At 48.6% G+C, this 20,920-nt stretch overlaps 2 protein-coding genes across 3 annotated transcripts; one reads left to right on the top strand and one right to left on the bottom strand.

The window, feature by feature from the left end:
- Positions 1-2,282: 2,282 nt before the first annotated feature.
- Positions 2,283-12,722, bottom strand: QPCT (glutaminyl-peptide cyclotransferase). Of its 2 annotated transcripts, none has more exons than XM_032971469.2 (7): positions 12,494-12,722; positions 11,553-11,699; positions 6,881-7,168; positions 5,737-5,910; positions 4,905-5,004; positions 4,687-4,803; positions 2,283-2,743 (listed from the first exon to the last, which is right to left on the bottom strand). In XM_032971469.2, the coding sequence occupies exons 1-7, from the start codon at positions 12,617-12,619 to the stop codon at positions 2,595-2,597; spliced, it is 1,101 nt and encodes a 366-aa protein (XP_032827360.1). In that variant the 5' UTR covers positions 12,620-12,722; the 3' UTR covers positions 2,283-2,594. The 2 variants fall into 2 exon arrangements, with proteins under 2 accessions (XP_032827360.1, XP_032827361.1); XM_032971470.2 differs by having other exon boundaries at positions 12,474-12,611.
- Positions 12,723-13,898: 1,176 nt separating this feature from the next.
- Positions 13,899-18,077, top strand: NDUFB8 (NADH:ubiquinone oxidoreductase subunit B8). Its single transcript, XM_032971490.2, has 5 exons — positions 13,899-14,056; positions 15,031-15,157; positions 16,838-16,937; positions 17,374-17,529; positions 17,741-18,077. The coding sequence occupies exons 1-5, from the start codon at positions 13,957-13,959 to the stop codon at positions 17,834-17,836; spliced, it is 579 nt and encodes a 192-aa protein (XP_032827381.1). The 5' UTR covers positions 13,899-13,956; the 3' UTR covers positions 17,837-18,077.
- The last annotated feature ends 2,843 nt before the right edge of the window (positions 18,078-20,920 follow it).

Genomic DNA, 20,920 nt, shown 5'->3' with positions numbered 1-20,920 from the left:
CAATAACCTATCACCCCTTTCCCAACGACACAGGTGGTAGCGTCCAGCAATACAACTCCACCAATAACCTATCACCCCTTTCCCAACGACACAGGTGGTAGCGTCCAGCAATACAACTCCACCAGTAACCCATCACCCCTTTCCCAGCGACACAGGTGGTAGCGCCCAGCAATACAACTCCACCAGTAAACCCAACCTCCCCCCCACTCCGAGCGACACAGGTGGTAGCGTCCAGCAATACAACTCCACCAGTAACCCATCACCCCTTTGCCAGCGACACAAGTGGTAGCGTCCAGCAATACAACTCCACCAAAAACCCAACCTCCCCCCCCCCCCACTCCGAGCGACACAGGTGGTAGCGTCCAGCATTACAACTCCACCAATAACCCCCCCCACTCCGAGCGACACAGGTGGTAGCGCCCAGCAATACAACTGCACCAGTAACCCCCCCCCACTCGGAACGACACAGTTGGTAGCGTCCAGCAATACAACTCCACCAATAACCCCCCCACTCCGAGCGACACAGGTGGTAGCGCCCAGCAATACAACTCCACCAGTAACCCATCACCCCTTTCCCAGCGACACAAGTGGCAGCGCCCAGCAACACAGAATCAACATATTTATTTATATTGGAGGAATGCAATGAGTTATGAAGCTATTTTTCACAGATTTACAGTAATTTTCACACAACTCCACCAGCAAACCGTCCCCCCTCCCAGCGACACAGGTGGTAGCGCCCAGCAAAACGTCACCAGCCACCCCCCCTTCTCCCAGCAACACAGGTTGTAGCACCCACCCACTCTTTGCGACACAGGTGGTAGCGCCCAACAATAACGCATGCGCACCAACTCGTATCACCCCCCCACCCCACCTCACCTGAATCTTGGGATGGTCGATTCCGAGATTTGGAGAAATTGATCCTGGAATTGGGAGTCGACTTCATGTCGCGCCTCAACCAGAATCGATCTCTGGAATCGATTCCCCCACCCAAATCTGAAACCTGTCATCACCATCCACTATCATAAATACACTGCTGGATGAAGACCCCACCCCAAACAGGCATTATTCTTGAATCAGAATATGTATTTGTACTGGAGCAATCCGATAAGCTCCGAAGCTCTTTTTCACAGATGTCCAGTCGGGAGGGGTAAGGGGCCGTCCATAAATGACGTCACGCGATTTGAGGATTTTTGCCCCCCCCCCCCCCTCGTCACACGGCGCCACAAAAAGTCAGACCCCCCCCCTCAAATATGACGTCACAAAGCTCTGCACACCCCCCCCCCCAAAAAAACCACATGCTTCAAATCGCTTTAAATTATTGTCATTGTAGTGCGTATTTAATGTGCCGCTGCACATTTATCAAAGTCTATTTAATTAAGTAGAACGTGTTGTCTATATTTATTTAAAGTTGCGCATTTTGATGTGACGTCACATTTCTCAAACCACCCCCCCCCCTTCGTCATACATCGTCACAAATGTCTGACCCCCCCCACCCCCCGGTGCGTGACGTCATTTATGGACGGCCCCTAAGAGCGTGACGACAAGGCAAACGAATCACCCAAACGCCTACAGATACGACGACACCGTCCGCACCCTCCCAGGCAAAGCCCACTGAGGTATTCACTTATTTTTCAGAAGCGGCCTGGCCGTGACGCGTGCTGCCCAAGACCACCCACGACTGGAGCTCCAATGACGTCTTTAACTTGCCAATCCACGTGCGCCTCCATTGACCCGCAAATTGTGGGTATCACAGAACTACTTCTGAGGTCACGTGGGAGCGCCCCCGTGGGCCCACCCACCACTGACATCGGCGTCGATATAACGCTAGGGTACAAATTGAATTTCGCCCGAAACCAAATGTGATGTTATGTGGCTTGCTGTGTCGTTACCGGTCGACAAGGCTGAAAACCATCAACCTGCATTTGCTGCCCGTTTTGAAACGGCTGTACGCTGCATGGACCCGAAAACTCAATTTCCCTCGTACAAGAATACGGGCTAAACCGCGTGGGCCGACGGCTGTGTTAGTCTACCACATTGTCCTTGTGGCTCCTCCTCGGTGCCCAGGGGAAGGGGAGTTGCGCAAAACATTCGCGCGACCCACCGACCCCTTCACCTCCGGAGTGCCGGATTGCAGGCGACGCGCGTGCGTGGCCACCACCGCTCGGCTACATTTGTGAAAAGCCGCGTTTCCAGTCGCTCTTGAATGCTGTTTTGAATACAAATTGGCGGTCTGCGTGAAGAGAATAACAATTCACCAGGAATGAGAAACGCAAGTCGGGGGATGCGCGACGCCGTAAGAAAAAAACTTTACTGACAGTACCCATCGTTGGCAAAATAAAACATTTCCAGCAAGAATGTGCAACGGCCAATTAAGTGCACAGTACGATCACGGCAAAGCGTGAAGATTACATTGGAATTATTAAGTGCGCACAACAACACGCTTAGATATATACGCTGCCATGCATGACATTTAAAGTCATAAAACATATCGATTTGCAATTAAAATGGACCACACATTTACTTTTTGGAATGTCCACAATGGATGATTATACACAAACACAACCGCGCTGTTGGTCGACGTTATGAAAAGTAAATTACAAGAACTTCAGGTACTCGGTTACAAACACGTGCAGGATTTTGTTGAGGTTGTCGATTGTGGGACGGTGAAGGTTTTCCTCGTTGTCGTCCAGCGTGTGCCAAACGTGCGGGAAGGGAGTGGATATGAGATGCAGCACAGGAACACCTGCAATCACAGCAGGAAACACGTGGTGGTGTTGTCAGTTCTTTAAAAAAAGCTAAAACCACGCATATGACATGGACTCTGTAAATCATTTCCAACACGTGTCTGTCCTTGTGTAGGAGCCCGGGGGGGGGGGTGGGGGTTGACATCGCTTGGGTCTGTTGGTAGGGGGTGTTGGAGGAGAGGGTGTGGAAGGTTTGGGAAAGGTTGTATGTATGTTGAACTTCTTTCGCACCGTACGTAACCAAACGTGCTAATCGGAGGTGCACGAGAAAGAAAACAAACACAAGCAGTTCTAAAGAAATTAGTTTTCAAACCTAGATGATTTTTAAATGCGTAGCTCCAGTGGCTTCCTAATATCGGAAGAGCGTTCCAGACGGCCGCCGAAGCGCATTTGAAAGCGCCGCGCGATGCGGTGACCGTCTTGGTTCGATGGCTGGCCAAAAAAAAACCTAATATCATTTCCACCAACGCCAATTAATGTGAAGAGATGATCAATTAGGTGTGGACAGGGCTTCGGGGCTCTGGTGGGACTCGCTTTGTCCGTAGACACGGGTCTCAGCCCGCAGTGTGGTTTAAAACACGTTCCTCCGATGTCGTACGCAAGTACGTTGAACTTCTTTCGCACCCTACGTAACTTCACTGAATGTTGCCCAAAAGAGGCCGAATGATCTCACCCTGTTACACGAGGGATATAAACGTCTCCCCATTGGAGCCCAACGAAGGTCTGGTGGTGAGCCCCTTGAGTGAGTGCGTGTGGATGTTCATGCTGGGCCCTTGCACGTATTCAGTTAGCAATGATGTTACGTTCACAAGCCACTCAGTGAGATAACGTCACACGTTACACACCGCGCGATGACCCGACATGATGGGTGGGGGTGGAAGGTCAGCCACGTGCAGGACATGTATGATCGGAACATGACATCACACAGTGTCGTCATCGGGAAGGGAGGTGCGCACATGACGAGCAACGTTGCAAGGTGACGGGAAGTAAAAAAAAAAAACCTGAAAAAATTAGGATGATCGATATTTAGCAAAATGAACGACGCAGCTATCGTGGACGTTACACCGTACCATAGCAGCACTGCCACGTGGAGGAAGCCGTTGTGCGTGGGCGTCAGATCGCACTCCAAGCGACACGGCGCAAAACACGCCTTCTGCGCGGACTGTTCGCTCGTTGAAGCTTACTAACAGCTGACATTTTATGGGCCCGTGCCCGTCCACTGAATGAGCACGGGTGTGTTTCTGTCCGCACATTTTGTTCCTCTTCAATAAGCCCTTCCATGACCCCATATGCCCTCTACAGCGGTCACCCGTTTCTCGGCCCTTGCACGCCCCCGCCATCTAACTCACTCTTTTTCTACCCGCTTTTAAATTACGTCGAGCGCCTTGAACGGAGGCGCTCTATAAGTATAAAATTTACATTTCTATGTTCAACTGCATTCACACCTGGGTACGTCTCACAAGGCCGTCACACGTGGAGTAAGTAACCTTACAATCCAATAACCCCTTGAGGAATTAGGGTATAGCCTAGGGATGTGATGTAAAAAATATTTTTAAAAACTTTTTAAAAAACACGCTTTAATGAAATGTACCGTACGAGTAATGGCAGAACTCCACGACTCCAGGAAGTGGCCCCGAAGCTCGCCATAACGTAAGGGGACCGTGGTGATTTACAGCCAACGTCAGTTGAGCGTGGACAATTAGACCCAAGCCGAAAAATTAGATATACAAAAATAATGTTTAAAATTATATTTTTTATGATAGAATATAGTATTGTCATCAGTATGACATAAGTATACCAAGTATGCAGTCGATACCACATTGGGAAGTGGGTTAAAATTGAGTTACAAGATTTGAGGGTACAACAACGACAACAGACAGAGTGAGTGAAGCAGCTTGCCAGCCAGTTAGTGGGTGAGTATAAACAGCGAGAGGCAGTTTACCATGCTGCAGAAACGGCAGGTGGTCATCTTGGACAGGCCAAGACTTGTGGTGGTTGTGAAAATACTGAAGCTCATACGGATGGTCCTCAAGATGTCCGAGACTGTGCAAGCGTCGCTCTGAAGAAAAAAATGAGATAAAACAGCAATTAAGTTTGTTGTTGCGTAGAGGCACACCGCTGCCGATATTCTGAAAACCGATTAAATCAAATGCACTTTACCGATGGACATCAGCCTCTTGAACCAATATTCCGTATTTTCAAAGTGGCTCACGAAAACGGGATTCACGGCACCAATGAGGTCCAGCAGCACAAACATGTCCTAAACAAGAAGATAATTCAGCATAGTCATTTCAAAGATAAACACAATTAACAGCGACTTGTGCATTTCAATTTAGAAAGGAATGGATCCCGAACTAATTAATTCCGATTTCCATCCGTCAGTAAAAGGAGGATTACCCAAGTCAAGTTGATTAGTTTAACCAGGTGAGACGAGGATAGTTTATTTATCATTCGTTTGTTCATGAAATATTTTTGAGATCTCATACGAAACAGCTGAATCTGCTCCGATTTATCTTTTCTTAATTGGTGGACTTCATTGTAATCGTTTCACTTCAGCCATTTCGGTGCAACCAGGTCACCATCGCAGACGAGACGATATCCTGGGCTATTGCGTTCTCGCCTGGGTCAAGCAAAAAATTCAACTTGAAAGACTTGACAATTCACAGCGATGCACACGGGTACAACAAAAATACGAATGACCATCCCGATAATTTCCACAGACAGCATTCCGTCAAGGGAACCGATTCCCCCCCCCCCCGCTCTCCACTAGTGACAAGGAGGGCATGGCGTACGTAGACATTCATTCATCACGCATAAGTCTGCGAAGGATCTTTGCGCCAAACGTGCGACCTCTTGCGAGAGCGTTCGCACAAACCGCCCTTGCTGCCGTACACCGGCGTCTCGAGTGATTTGTTTGCTCCACGGATCACTGGAGGGGGGGGCGGTGGGGCGACCACGGGAGGCAGCGCCATTCCTTTGAGGGTGTACGTACGATGGCGTGAATCTGCGTGGTGTCTGGGTCTCCGGCCGGATGGCCAACCCGCGTCATTTTTTTCGCCAGATGCCGGGATCCGTAGAGCGAGTCGGTTTGCGTCCACTCGTGGAAGGCCTCCTCTCCGTCGAAGAAGATCAACTGCAGCGTGACATCCGCGCGAGTCGGCCCCTCCTGAAAAATAAACACGGTGCAGGCGATTGGCGACGGTGAGCAGGCGCACGCCGCTGTTGCCGAATCTCAACGTAGCGTTCGGTCGGATATTCGCCATCGCGACGACGGGGAGAGAGGTCGACTCAAGTCGAACACTTATTAACGGAGTTTTATGATATTTTTTTGGTGGCTGGTGGGGGGGGGGGGGGGGGGAATTAATTTTACTTTTTTTTTATAATGGCTGCCCGCAAGAGCCACCACACGCGGCTCTGGAGCCACAGGGTTGCCGACCCCCTGAGATATCCCAAACGAGCTCGTCGCATTTCTCCCTCCACTCTCGAATTCCCTGCCATCGTCGCTCTTTTATAACCCCCCCCCCCCGCCCAAGTTCGGATAACTCAAGAAACCTGTTACACTCGTCACCTTTAGGAACTTTGGTTTATGCCGTCTGTTGCAGGAAGTTTGCCATTTTGAGATCACCGCTCAGCGACTCTGTTTATTTTATTTTTTTGATACTTCCACTTGGCCAATTTTTCATTGCCCTGCAATGCTCCCAAACCTCACCCTCTCATGCCTTCATACGGCATAGACATTGCTCTGAAGTGATTTATGCATGCTGAACTTCTTTCGCACCGTACGTTGCACAACCGTGCTAATGGGAGGTGCGGGAATATCTAACGGGCAGAGATGCCATAACAGGAGGAGGTTCAGAGACCCTCTCTCGCACAGTGTTCGTCATTGCAAGGCCCCTGGTGGCCTTTAGTGCGGCCCCCACTGACAATACAGAGATATGAAAACGCTGCTGCTGTCAAACCCATAATGGTTTCAAATGCGTGGCAGCTCTCGCACACCGACGATGTCTTATCGGTGAAAGTGACCCCCTACCCCCCCCCCCGCCGCCCTCCATCTGAAAATGAGTAAAGAACACTTGCAGAACAACTCGCAAGGGCGGACAAATACGCGCAGATTAGCCCGCGGCGCAAGTACTTACGCTTTCTTTCGTTTTATTAAGGTAGCTGTCGAGGCTGTAGGCCATGTCCAGGAGCATTGCGCAGGGCACCGCGGAATCCGTGGCGCCGATGAAAACTCTCCCGTCATCGCTTGTCGGGAAATATTTCGAGTCGTAATGGCAAGCGAAGACCAGCCGTCGCTTGGCCTTTGGATCGAGAGTGGCGATGATGTTGCTGAACTGTTTCGTTCCCTGCGGCGTTCTTTCCCTGAAGGAGTCCGTCTCAATGTTCCAGCCGGCGTCCAGCAACTTCAACCGCCCCGTGATGTGCTGAGACGCAATCGTGACAATGAAGAACAACAACATTCACCTCTTAGCACAACGGTTTATTTTTTTTTCTTCCGACGACAGTACTTGTCTATCAAGTCAATGGCACTGGTGTTTATTTAGTTTGAACCGGGGAAGAAACTCCAAGACATATTCTTAGCTCTTTCGGTAAAGTCACGTTGAAGGGAAAACAATAAAATAATAAAATATATATAAAACAATAAAAATTCTCACGTTTCGACCATAACTCAAACGGTCGTCATCAGGTGTGTCGGTTTGCATTATTTTTTTTTAAACGGTGTCTTTATTTATTTATAAAAAACGTCAGCGCCACGCGCAGAGATTTGGCAGTTTATTTAGAAGGACTAGTCCATCTATGTTCTGAAAAGAGGAGGGGGGAGACGAAAAATTAATGTATGCTGTCTGAAAGCCACTGTAAGCGTGAACAATCAATTAAGACCTGAAATGGTTTATCAAATCTTTCCAATGATTGCTAAGCCAGAATCCATCTTCTCGGTTGAAATTGTCTCTGTGCTTGTATATGTGGATAGCCTCATGAACGAATCTCTCATGGTAGCCAGATGGCTTACAAAGAACCTCTGTCTTGGAAAAGTCAATGTCATGTGAGCCGACTGAATTATAACAATGATCTGCCACGGCCGAGGTGTTGGTCCTACCGTGTTTAAGGTCTGCTTTGTGTTCACGAATGCGGTCCGAGACATGGCGTTTGGTTTCTCCAATGTAACTACTACCACAGAGGCAACTTAGTTTGTAGACACCAGGGTACTGTATGTCCGGAATCACATCTTTTACAGATGGAACCAGATCACGGATTTTATGTAATGTGTTGAAACGGACCTGGATCTTGTGTTTATTCAAGATTTTGGAGATCTTTTTTGTGATCCCCGCAATGTAGGGTAAAGTGATGGTTTTGAAAGGCTCCTCAAGAGGGTCCTTCTTCATGGTTTGAGTGATTGCTTTGCGGATTGTATAGTCGGAGTAACCATTAGCCTTAAGAGCTTGGTGTACGTGCTTGAGTTCACTGCCTATGTGTTCTTGGTCGGATATGCATTGGGCTCTATGATACAGAGTATTGATGAGAGAATTCTTCTGTGATGGATGGTGGTGGGAATCTGGTTTCAGATAAGCATCCGTATGGGTAGCTTTCCTGTAGACAGAGTGGCTCATTGAACCATCAGGTCTCTTTTTAATTAGGACATCCAAAAAAGGTAGCTTGCCATCTGTTTCGACATCCATGGTAAATCTGATGGCTGGGTGTATGGAATTGATGTGGTCGAAGAATTGGTCTAGAGCAGGCCGGCCATGTGGCCAGATGACAAAAGTGTCATCCACGTACCTCTTCCATAAGGTTGGGCGCAGAGTGGCAGTCTGGATGGCGTCAGTCTCAAATTTCTCACTGGAAAAACCACCTCTGCGGTACAAAATTCTACTCACCTGGTATCGACAATCAAGGGTATTTCCCTGTCCCCAGAAGACCTGCTTGTCAGTTTTGATGTAGTTTCCTTATTCACCAAGGTTCCTGTACCCGACACCATCGCAATCATTGAAGACTTGGTTCATCAAGGACTAAACACTGAGGTACCCCCCCTGGTGAGACACTTTAACCAATACATACTTCACTTGGAATGGAACTTTCTACAAACAAACTGAGGGCACCCCAATGGGCTCCCCCCTATCTCCGGTTATAGCTAACATTTTCATGGAAAAATGTGAGACTGACACCATCCAGACTGCCACTCTGCGCCCAACCTTATGGAAGAGGTACGTGGATGACACTTTTGTCATCTGGCCACATGGCCGGCCTGCTCTAGACCAATTCTTCGACCACATCAATTCCATACACCCAGCCATCAGATTTACCATGGATGTCGAAACAGATGGCAAGCTACCTTTTTTGGATGTCCTAATTAAAAAGAGACCTGATGGTTCAATGAGCCACTCTGTCTACAGGAAAGCTACCCATACGGATGCTTATCTGAAACCGGATTCCCACCACCATCCATCACAGAAGAATTCTCTCATCAATACTCTGTATCATAGAGCCCAATGCATATCCGACCAGGAACACATAGGCAGTGAACTCAAGCACGTACACCAAGCTCTTAAGGCTAATGGTTACTCCGACGATACAATCCGCAAAGCAATCACTCAAACCATGAAGAAGGACCCTCTTGAGGAGCCTTTCAAAACCATCACTTTACCCTACATTGCGGGGATCACAAAAAAGATCTCCAAAATCTTGAATAAACACAAGATCCAGGTCCGTTTCAACACATTACATAAAATCCGTGATCTGGTTCCATCTGTAAAAGATGTGATTCCGGACATACAGTACCCTGGTGTCTACAAACTAAGTTGCCTCTGTGGTAGTAGTTACATTGGAGAAACCAAACGCCATGTCTCGGACCGCATTCGTGAACACAAAGCAGACCTTAAACACGGTAGGACCAACACCTCGGCCGTGGCAGATCATTGTTATAATTCAGTCGGCTCACATGACATTGACTTTTCCAAGACAGAGGTTCTTTGTAAGCCATCTGGCTACCATGAGAGATTCGTTCATGAGGCTATCCACATATACAAGCACAGAGACAATTTCAACCGAGAAGATGGATTCTGGCTTAGCAATCATTGGAAAGATTTGAAAAACCATTTCAGGTCTTAATTGATTGTTCACGCTTACAGTGGCTTTCAGACAGCATACATTAATTTTTCGTCTCCCCCCTCCTCTTTTCAGAACATAGATGGACTAGTCCTTCTAAATAAACTGCCAAATCGCTGCGCGTGGCGCTGACGTTTTTTATAAATAAATGAAGACACCGCTTAAAAATCAATAAATTAATGCAGACCGGCACACCTGATGACGACCGTTTGTGTTATGGTCGAAACGTCGTGAGAATTTTTGTTTTATATATATTTTATTGTTTTCCCTTCAACGTGACTTTACCGAAAGAGCTAAGAATATGAATTACTGCAGTCACGAAAGCTTTAAATCAAAATTTAAACTCCAAGACATCAGGCTTGAATCTCACTTGCAAGTGACCGGGGTATATCTACGTGCAAAACAAATGCAGAGAACAGCGAGGACGTAAAGCAACCCAAACACTACACGTGACAACCCCTGTCATCGTTATCACTTGTTCCTAACCTGTAGAACGCATAACCCCCCCATCGAGGGGGGGGGGGGTACCTCCCGATGAGGGGGGCATGCGTGGCGTCTCAAGGGGGTAAAGCGAGACAAATCGCACGGTCAGCGGAGATAGGAGATAGTAATTGTCCAGTTGTGCATCATCATTACCACCAGCACCAAAGTATAACCGCAACTGCAGCTGCCAAGATTTGTACAGCGGATGTGGTTTGGAGGCTGTTGCTCCATGAGCTTCAGGGCGGAAAGAATTGTAGCCAGAGATAATAATAATAATAATTATTATTTACATGTGTAAGATGTTCTTCACGGTCAGGTGCTTTGCGATCTCAAAAGACCCAAACACGACAACACAGACATTTTGGGATAAAAACTTCCACATTCAGCGAGAAGCACCCTCCCCCTGTCGAGTTTCCGCTCCTCTTCTCACTGGCCCATCCTTCCCTCCATGCAGTACCGGATTGTCCTAGCGGCACAAGTAGCTACACGTGTAGTAGCTATGGGCCTCGCACTTCCAAGGGCCCCGCGCTAAATGCTTTCAAGCTATCAATTCCGGTTCAGTGATTCTGCACTTGCTCTATTACTATAGTACTATACCGCCTTCAACTTTTACGAACGACTGGGTGTATAAGGTTAGCGATTTGTCGTATCATCTGGCTGTATAGCAAATGAAAAAATCCAATTACTTTACTGTACAAGTTATAACATATGCTACAGGCCCCGCACTAGCTTAATTCGGCACTGCCTCCATTGCCTAGGTACCCACCGTAATTCCCGTACCCACTACTAAAACCTCCCTCCCTCCCCATCCCTCATCCCTATTCACAGCATCACCCTTTGCTACCCTCATTGTACCACTCATAATCCTTGTAATGCGCCTTGGATAAAGGCGCTACATCAATAGAAGATAAGATAAGCTTCCCCCCCCCCCAAAATTTTTTTATCAATGTATCGGCTTCGTGGTAATATCCACGTGTTAATTGAACACTTGCTCTGGCCAAAGTGGTATAAGGGGTGTGCAACAACTTCTATCCGGGGGCACGTCCATAGCAGGGGGGTAAATCGCACCGTGTGGGCCTGCCCACCCAATGGGACCGCCTTCAAACTGACGCCGTCACCTCGTGGAAGCACGGCCGCCCCCCGCCCACCCCCAAATCACGGGGCCCGGGACGGTCGCCCGGATTCCGACGCGTACCCTAGGCACGGGCCTCTCTCGTTCACCTCTTGGACAGCCTTGCTCCCAGGAGATCCTGGGACCCGCTCCCTCAGCATGGGTTGCAGCTCGTGGTGCCACATGCGCTCCACGTTGGTCAGGGACGCGATGCGTCTCAGCTGCTTGCTGTTAAGACTGCTAGCCCGGTGAGACCACTGCGAACAAACCACCACAGGGAATAATGACAACGACAAAGATGATGATGAGGACATCTGTGAAACCACTGGACATCTGTTCAACTACTGGGCGTCTGTGAAACTACAGCACTGGGCATCTGTGTATACGACTGGAAATGTGAAGAGCTTTATAGCTCATCGGATTCCTCCAGTGTAAATATTCTAGCCATTAATATTAATGCGTTTGAACAAATAATAATAGGTATTTTACCCTGTCTGGCAATGAAACAGTAGTTGTGTTTAAGATGTTCAAACCCCAAATATAAGACACTTTTTTTGCAATGAATCAAGTGACTGCATTAACCACACGCGGTAGACTGTGGTGAACATGCAAACAAAAACACCTCAACACAAAGGGGCTCAAACCATTCATCTTATATTTTAATATACTTTGATACTGACAAACACAATGTGTCCCCCGTGTTTGTAGTTAACGTATTCTCTGGGTCTTTCGGTAAAGTCACGGAGATAAAGATTCAACGTGTTGATATTCACTGACATCTGCTGCAAGGATTAATATGGCGCAACAGGTTTGGCTCTTCCCCCCCGTGTCTCCGTGTCTGTGTCAGCTTCTCTCCGTGTGTCTCTCCGTGTTGTCTCTGTCTCCCCTGCGTGACTTGTCCCTGGATGTTGTCGCTCTCCGTCTCTCGTCCAGGAAGGTTTCGACGCAGGAGAAATAAAATGGTCCGCCTCTCCCCCTCGCACCCACACACAGACACAGAGACACAGACAGACAGACACACACAGCCTCGCCTCGTCTCCCCCTCGTTAACCTTCTGATCGGCCCAGGCGGCGCGCGACGTCCCGGGATCGTTGAAGCTCCTGCAGAGGGAGACGGCGAGGTAGAGAGCGAGGCCAAGAAGCGCCGAGCCAGCGGCGCGCCGAGCAACGCCACCCATAGCCGCTGCCGCCGCGTCTCCTTACAAAGCTAATACAGATGACATGACGTCAACCCACACGCGTATTTACCTCCGCCCTCCACCCCACCATCGGCGGAGATAACACGTCACTCGCTCACAAATTCCCCCGCGGAGACATGACGTTAGTCCTCACGTATTCCCCCCCCACTCCCAACCTGTGGGGACGTGGCGTCACTCGCTCTCGTATTCCCACGCAGAGACATTGACGTCACTCACTCTTGTATCCCCCGCAGAAACATGACGTCAGCCGCTCCGCCCGCGGCGTGCCGCCCGAAAGCCGCGTCTCCTTTCAACTCACAGAGACCACATGACGTCACGCATCCACGCATCTCTACTCGCGGAGAAATGACGTCGCCACCGACGTATCGCCACCCGCGGAGACATTACGTGTATACACACACAGAGCCCGGAAACATGACGTCACTCACACGCCCCCTTGTGCCGTGTCGTCACTCACTCGTCCCGTGCAAATGACGTCACGGTTATAATTTCAGGGTTATTTCTTTCGTTCGTTAAGATAAAGTCCAGGCGTAACCTACTCGAGAAAGTACCCACACCCGATCCTAATTAAACATCGCTCTGGCAACGCACGAGACAATTAATGTATTTATTAATCCCCCTCCACTTCAACAGGACTTCTTCAAAAAACCTGGCCGTAGCCTGACGAAGCCGGTTGTAATTACTGGAGAAACGTCGTAACGAATTGGCAGGTTTTGTGTGCGTGACGAACCTTGCTTAGGAGCCGTCCATAAATGACGTCACGCGATTTTTGACGGCGTCACAAAAAGTCAGACCCCCCTCAAATATGACGTCACAGAGCTCCGCCGCCCCCCCCCCAAAATAAAACATGCTTCAAATTGCTTTAAACTATTGTCATTGTAGTGCGTATTTAATGTGGCGCTGCACTCTGATGTTGTAGGAGAAAACATTTATTAAATCAAAATTAGAACGTGTTGTCTATATTTATATAAAGTTGCGTATTTTGATGTGACGTTACATTTATTAAACACCCCCTCGTCACAAATGTCTGCCCCCCCAGGTGCGTGACGTCATTTACGCACGGCCCCTTATTCGCCTGTGGCGGGTTTAACGACACCTTTAATATTACTTACGCGATCCCTCCGAACAACAAAAACAAACAAACAATCTCTATTACGGAACGACGTTGAGGATTCGAAAATCAAACGTGACGTCATTCTCGCTCGCCCCCCCCACCACCATCACCACACGCGGCTTGCCGTAGCCGCGCCGTCATTTTACAAACGCGGTCACGGGGCAGAGGCCACCGCCCACAGCAGCCTCCTGCACTGATCGCGATGGCGCTCGCCCGCTGCGCGCTCCTTCGCGCACGCCTCGCGGCCCCCCTCGCGGCCCCGTGGGCGGGAGGCGTGCGGCTTGGAGTCGCGGCGGCCTCGGGTGAGGAGGCGGGGAGGGGGGAGGGGGGAGGAGGTGGTGAGGGGTGAGGAGGCGGTGAGGGGGGAGGAGGTGGTGAGGGGAGGGGGGGGAGGTGGTGAGGGGAGGGGGGGGAGGTGGTGAGGGGAGGGGGGGGAGGTGGTGAGGGGGCGAGGTGGTGAGGGGGGTGAGGAAGGTGATGGTAAGAGGATGAAAGTTGAGGGGAGTGATGAGGTTGTTAGGAGATTGAGGACGGTATCGATTGAGGGGGTGAGAGGACGTCGCCGTGGTGAGATGTTAACTACCTCGCCTGGTGTGCAGGAGGTCATGGGTTCGATCCCGACCCTGACGCCTGCTGCTGCTGCTGTATATTTGGAGTTTGCGTGTTTCTCTATCTTTCTCTCATCATCATCACGGTGGCTAGGAGATGTTAACTACCTCGCCTGGTGTGCAGGAGGTCGTGGATTCGATCCCGACCCTGACGCCAGCTGCTGCTGTATATTTGGAGTTTGCGTGTCTCTCCATCTCTCTCATCATCATCATCACGGTGGCTAGGAGATGATAACTACCTCGCCTGGTGTGCAGCTGCTGCTGTATATTTGGAGTTTGCGTGTCTCTCTGTCTCTCTCTCATCATCATCACGGTGGCTAGGAGATGTTAACTACCTCGCCTGGTGTGCAGCTGCTGCTGCTGTATATTTGGAGTTTGCGTGTCTCTCTATCGTTGTGGTAGCGTGGATTCTTCTCCGGGTCCACGCATTTCGAATATTTGGTTGCCATACATTTCCACGTGATAAGCCAATTCGTTCAGCCACCATTCGTGGTCGCTTCTGAAAAAGAGCTATCTAACAGAGTCTCGCTCTGTGGGCCTTACCTGTTCAAATAAAAAAAATAGTTTGAGTTGAGAGCTCGTAATAACCACATCTCCGTATCGTGCACACGGAGTTCACGTGTTTCTATTTATCTTTGCGTGAATGGATGTTCCTCCCCACCCCAAAGCATCCACCAGCTCAAAGAGCCAGCTTCCAGGACCGTATCCAAAGACTCCGGAGGAAGTGGCAGCCGCAGCTCGTAAATACAACATGCACCCTTCCGACTACAAACCCTACCCGGATGACGGAATGGGGTAATGGAGACACTCCCGACACTCGGTTCTCGACCGCTCGACGGACAATTATTATCTCCCCCGTGGAAAGGGTCGGCGTCGGCGCAACGTTGCTGCTGCAGCTGCAGAAAAAAACAAACCCGGAGGCATCTTCTTTGGTTCTTTCGGTAAAGTCACCACGTAGAATGAGAATAAAATAATAAAGTAACACGATGAAATTCTCACGACGTTTCGGCCACAACGCAGAGCTTGAAGCTCTGTCGTCCCGACAGGTCTGTGCCTTTCACCTGAAGACGGCCGCTTGCGTTGTGGCCGAAACGTCGTGAGAATTGTGTTATTTTGTTATTTTATTCTCATTCTACGTGGTGACTTTACCGAAAGAACCAAAGAAGATGAATCCTTGCAGTCACGAAAGCTTCAAATGGAAACCGGGAGGCGTCAGTCAGGTCGTTTTCCCACTGCTGATGCCGTGCCGTGTGAGCGGCACCACCGTCAGCGGAGGCGCCCCATTCAGCCAGAGGTCGTTTTTTTGCAGATTGGGGCCATCCAATTAGTACGTACGCAAAAATCTGTCAAAACGTAACCCCCCCCACCTCCTCCCTGTACGCACGCATTGTTAGTAGACCCCCCCCCCCATACGCAAGCTACGCATTTTTTCTTTGGTTCTTTCGGTAAAGTCACGTCGATATAAAATTAACTCCCCCCTCCAAAATTAATAGATCTGTTAATTTTCTGTCTACGCGACTTTACCGAAAGAACCAAAGAGCGTGGATTCCTGCAGTCACGAAAGCCTCAAATCAAGATTACGCATTTGGGTTAACCTCCCCCTTCCATGCGTACGTGCTAAATGGATGGCCCCATGCAGCATTGGAGATTGAGTAAGGAGGGTTTTAACAAAACAAAAACATCGCTGTGTTGCACAAGGCTACGTGATCACCACTTGGGAATATTCTCGGAAAATATTGCCAGGGCCATGCTATTCACTCCCAAGATTTCTAAATCTGGATTGAAACCTCGTTTATTTAATACTGCTCTTGGCGTTTAGTTTGTCGTCCTTCCCCCCTCGTGCACCTCCGATTAGCACGGTTGGCTACTTAAGGTGCTGAAGAATGTCAAGGTACATACATGCAGGTCTGCACATTCCTGTAAGTCTGCAAAAGCTTTAGCAGCAGCTACAATTCTTGTGCCTCTTTACCGTTCTGCTTTGTGCACCATATCTCACTATCTCAGGAGCCTCCTCTCGTTGTTTATATCTGCCTGTCCGCACCTGCCTCTCAACCCTGTACGTGTGTCTGCATCCCTGCCTCGTGGTTAAAGGTGACTGCCACTTAGCCCATGTCCGCTGTCTTATGAACGCCTCGCAGCATATTCTCTTTACAGCCCACGACTAATGTTGTGACTGTCCCACATTGGGGCCCCTTGATCCTCTACCGTATACAGTGTCCTGAATCCCTTGTGGAATTTTAAAACGTTTACAAATTTGACTAAATATTTTCACGGAGGAGAACTTAAATGGAAAATAGTAAAGGAATGTGGCACAGGTTCGTAAGTCATTCCATGTTATTTTCCACCTCAGCAGTCTCATCACTAACCCGCATTGTCTTGCTGTGGTCACATGTCTCCTCTTTGGAATGGTGTGCGCTTTATGAACTTGCGTCAATAAAAAAATGTAAATACACTGTTTGCTTCTCCTGCTTATAGGTATGGCGATTATCCTCAGCTTCCGGAAAAGTCGCAACATGAAAAGGATCCGCACTACAACTGGGATTCCGCAGATCTGAGACGTAACTGGGGAGAGCCGGTAAGGTGCTCGTGTATTACTCTCACGCGTTTATAAAGCCAAACCCAAAGCTGCGTGCTTCCACATTAGCTGGCTTTAATCTAAGTTGTCTTGTGGTTGTTGTTGTTGTTTGACTTGCATCCCACTGGGATTTTTGCACACAGCTTTGGTGGTGTACGGTGCTTTTTTTCTGGAAGACTTTGCAGTTTTTTTCTGTTTGCGCATCGGCACTTTAAGGTGTTTTTCTTGTTCGTGTTTTTTGTTTGTTGCGGTTGCACCCGATTCAAGAGCCGAATGGCTCACAGGGCTATACCAACATAAATGAAACTGAAACCTGCAATTAAAAAAAAAACTCGTGCCAGAGAATGTAAGGTGTTGCTGTTGCAGTCCACACGCGCGTGCATGCGTTCGTTCGTGTCTTGACGTGCATTTTTTGTTTTTCTTCCCACTGTTCCAGATGCACTTTGAGTTTGACATGTACACGCGGAACCGAGTGGACACGACGCCCTTGCTCGTGCCGTGGCACACCATGTGCAGGCAGCTCTTTGGTTTCATCGGAGGCATGCTGCTGTTCTTCTGGCTCGGAAACCAATTTCCCTTGTTCCGCCCCGTGGTGTGTGCTTCGGCCGTCAGTTAGTTCGCCGCGTAACAAACAGAAGTACATTCGTTCTCCGCATGACCAGCGGGCGGCTTTTTATTGTTTGCGTAGCTGCGTTGACTCTGTAACGCAATGTCGACCACCTTAAGCGTACAGTCCCATGTTATTTTAATGGGCACGTGTCACTGACTGCCTGCTACTTTGCGTTTTTTTTTTATTGTGGCAGTTACCGAAGCAGTATCCATTCACCGAATTGTACGAGGAGAAAGGAGGAGACCCGTCAAAGAAGCCCGAAGCTGAGACAACAAACTATACAATATAATTGTTTTTACCACCACATTTGACTTCAGTGTAAAATTGACTGTAGTTTAACTTCTAAATGTGCAGACATTAAAAAAAAACCTTAATGCTTTCAATGTCTAATGGCCATGCAATGTGACAGTTTAGATCAAATGTTCACCGTGTAATGGTGATCAGTACATGCATTAATTTTGTTTCTTGCAAAAATGGCTTTACATCTGTTGTAATGTCCATACAAAGCCGAATAAAATATAAACATGAAACATGTATAGTGCCTGTATTTATATACATCTCGCAAAGTATGCGTGGATTACGTGCATCTTAAAACGATAAATGTGATGCTAAATGTATGCCTGCTGGAATTCTAAGAGTCGTAGCAAGTTAACAGTAGTTGGCCTAGCGATCAAAAATATAGTTGCGGAAACTAATTTGTGATTATATTCTTGTATACACGTACACTACACTATTTTTTTTTAAAGACCAACTATATATTTTATACATTTTGGTCACCTTTGGACTGTGTGATGTGTTTGCGGACAGCATGTCCAATATTTTCCTTTAACGTTGAGTTTATCCAGATGGGAACGCCAGAGTTGAGGATAGTGTCGTTTGCAAGGGTGACCAGGGGCATTCGTCTGCCAGGAGGGGTTGACGATTGCGACGTAATTCGAATGTAGCACGTTGCGGATCGTTTTTGCACTTTGATAATGTGGACATTGACGCCGGCATGCAATGTCCCACCGTCGCTACGACGATGATGCAGAGTTGGTGCTATTTTCCCCGCACGATAGTGGTGCGTGCGGGGGGTTCAAAGCTTGCGATTGTACGTGGCTCTCGGCGCCGAGCGATGAATCCAACGCAGCGCGCGTGGGGGAAGCGGTTCTTCCCATCATCCTGCGCTACCTTGGTTTTTTCCCGGGCATCCTTTCCCACAGTCGATTCCGTCTCACGGGTCTTAGCGATGGGCTGGTCAGCCTGCTCGTCTTGCATCTTTGGGAGTTGTGGATGTCGGCGTTGTAAATGAAAGCGCTATCCAGCGGTCGGAGAGCCGGCCAACGCAACTTCTTGCGTCCGCAGGGAGACATGCGTGATCTCAACTGACTGCTTCTAAGCACGATCACTCCGAGGCTGATGGCTGCGAAGTCCAAGGACTTCCCTGCAGGTGGATCCAATTGCTCATCCTGGAGTTCCATCGTTCGCTGGTTGATCCGTTTCTCTCTTAACTGCATGTGGCGAGGTTTGATTACATTGAGAACTTTATTTTTGTTGATGCCTTTCAGACCAAAGCCTGCAAATATGGGCTGGTGAAAAGGGGCGGGATTTCCAGCCTAGCTGCTGGTTGCCAATCATCTGGCAGCCAGCCGAGAGATACCAAGGTCGAGAGGATGTTATAAGGGGTCCACAGAATCAAGTGTACAGTATTTCCCGAGTAAAGCCCATTAAGCTAAGAAACTCGGAATAATGACTATAGATGTGTGAGTGAGCTTCAGGATTTGCGGGATGAAATAAATTGTTATTTTTTTAAGCTCACAGTAGGCAGCGAACTTGGTGACCCTTAACTTTAAAATTTTAAGATACGGCATGATATTTGTTTGCGGGGTTATATTTTTTATATTGTTTACCAACAATAAAGACGATTCCATTTGTCGGAGCCGAATCTGGGGCAATTGAAATTGCCCCAGATTGGCCGGTGGGATTTCAGAATCAATATATTTATACTGGAAGAATCCGATAAGCAATAAAGCTCTTATTCACAGATGTCCAGAAGAGGCACGGGGTAAGAACGTGACAACAACAAACAGTACAAAAACTAGTGGTGAGTGTAGTAGTGGTGATTGTGTTTCTCCCTTGTGATGGGACTTTGTAGGATGAACGTTGAGATTTGTAAGAGGCACGGGGTGACCAATAAGGTCTGAGTTGGTCTGTAATAAGGTAGGGCACTGATAAGGGGTTGTCAGGTTTGTAGTGGTGAGTGTACTAGTGGTGAGTGTACTAGTGGTAAGTGTACTAGTGGTGAGTGTACTAGTGGTGAGTGTAGTGGTGAGTGTACTAGTGGTAAGTGTACTAGTGGTGAGTGTAGTGGTGAGTGTACTAGTGGCGAGTGTACTAGTGGTAAGTGTAGTGATGAGTGTACTAGTGGTGAGTGTACTAGTGATGAGTGTACTAGTGGTAAGTGTAGTGATGAATGTACTAGTGATGAGTGTACTAGTGGTGAGTGTACTAGTGGCGAGTGTACTAGTGGTAAGTGTAGTGATGAGTGTACTAGTGGTACTAGTGGTGAGTGTAGTGATGAGTACTAGTGGCGAGTGTACTAGTGGTGAGTGTACTAGTGGCGAGTGTACGAGTGGCGAGTGTACTAGTGGTGAGTGTAGTGGTGAGTGTACTAGTGGTGAGTGTACTAGTGGTGAGTGTACTAGTGGTGAGTGTACTAGTGGTGAGTGTACTAGTGGTGAGTGTACTAGTGGTGAGTGTAGTGGTGAGTGCACTAGTGGTGAGTGTAGTGGTGAGTGTAGTGGCGAGTGTAGTGGTGAGTGCATTAGTGGTGAGTGTACTAGTGGTGAGTGCAGTGGTGAGTGTAGTGATGAGTGTACTAGTGGTGAGTGTACTAGTGGCGAGTGTACTCTAGTGGCGAGTGTAGTGGTGACTGTACTAGTGGTGAGTGTACTAGTGGCGAGTATACTCTAGTGGTGAGTGTAGTGGTGAGTGTGCTAGTGGTGAGTGTACTAGTGGTGAGTGTAGTGGTGAGTGTACTAGTGGTGAGTGTGCTAGTGGCGAGTGCACTAGTGGTGAGTGCACGAGTGGTGAGTGTAGTGGCGAGTGTACTAGTGGTGAGTGTAGTGGTGAGTGTACTAGTGGTGAGTGTAGTGGCGAGTGTACTAGTGGTGAGTGTACTAGTGGTGAGTGTAGTAGTGGTGAGTATAGTGGTGAGTTAGTGGCGAGTGTACTAGTGGTGAGTGTAGTGGCGAGTGCAATAGTGGTGAGTGTCGTGGTGAGTGTACGAGTGGTGAGTGTAGTGGTAAGTGTACTAGTGGTGAGCGTAGTGGTGAGTGTACTAGTGGTGAGTGTACTAGTGGCGAGTGTACTAGTGGCGAGTGTACTAGTGGTG

Source organism: Petromyzon marinus, chromosome 46, assembly GCF_048934315.1.
Source record: "Petromyzon marinus isolate PM22_M1 ecotype Great Lakes invasive population chromosome 46, UKy_Petmar_22M1.pri1.0, whole genome shotgun sequence".
Lineage (NCBI taxonomy): Eukaryota > Metazoa > Chordata > Hyperoartia > Petromyzontiformes > Petromyzontidae > Petromyzon > Petromyzon marinus.
Note: the sequence above shows the minus strand (reverse complement) of the source record. Positions and strands in the feature narration are given on the sequence as shown.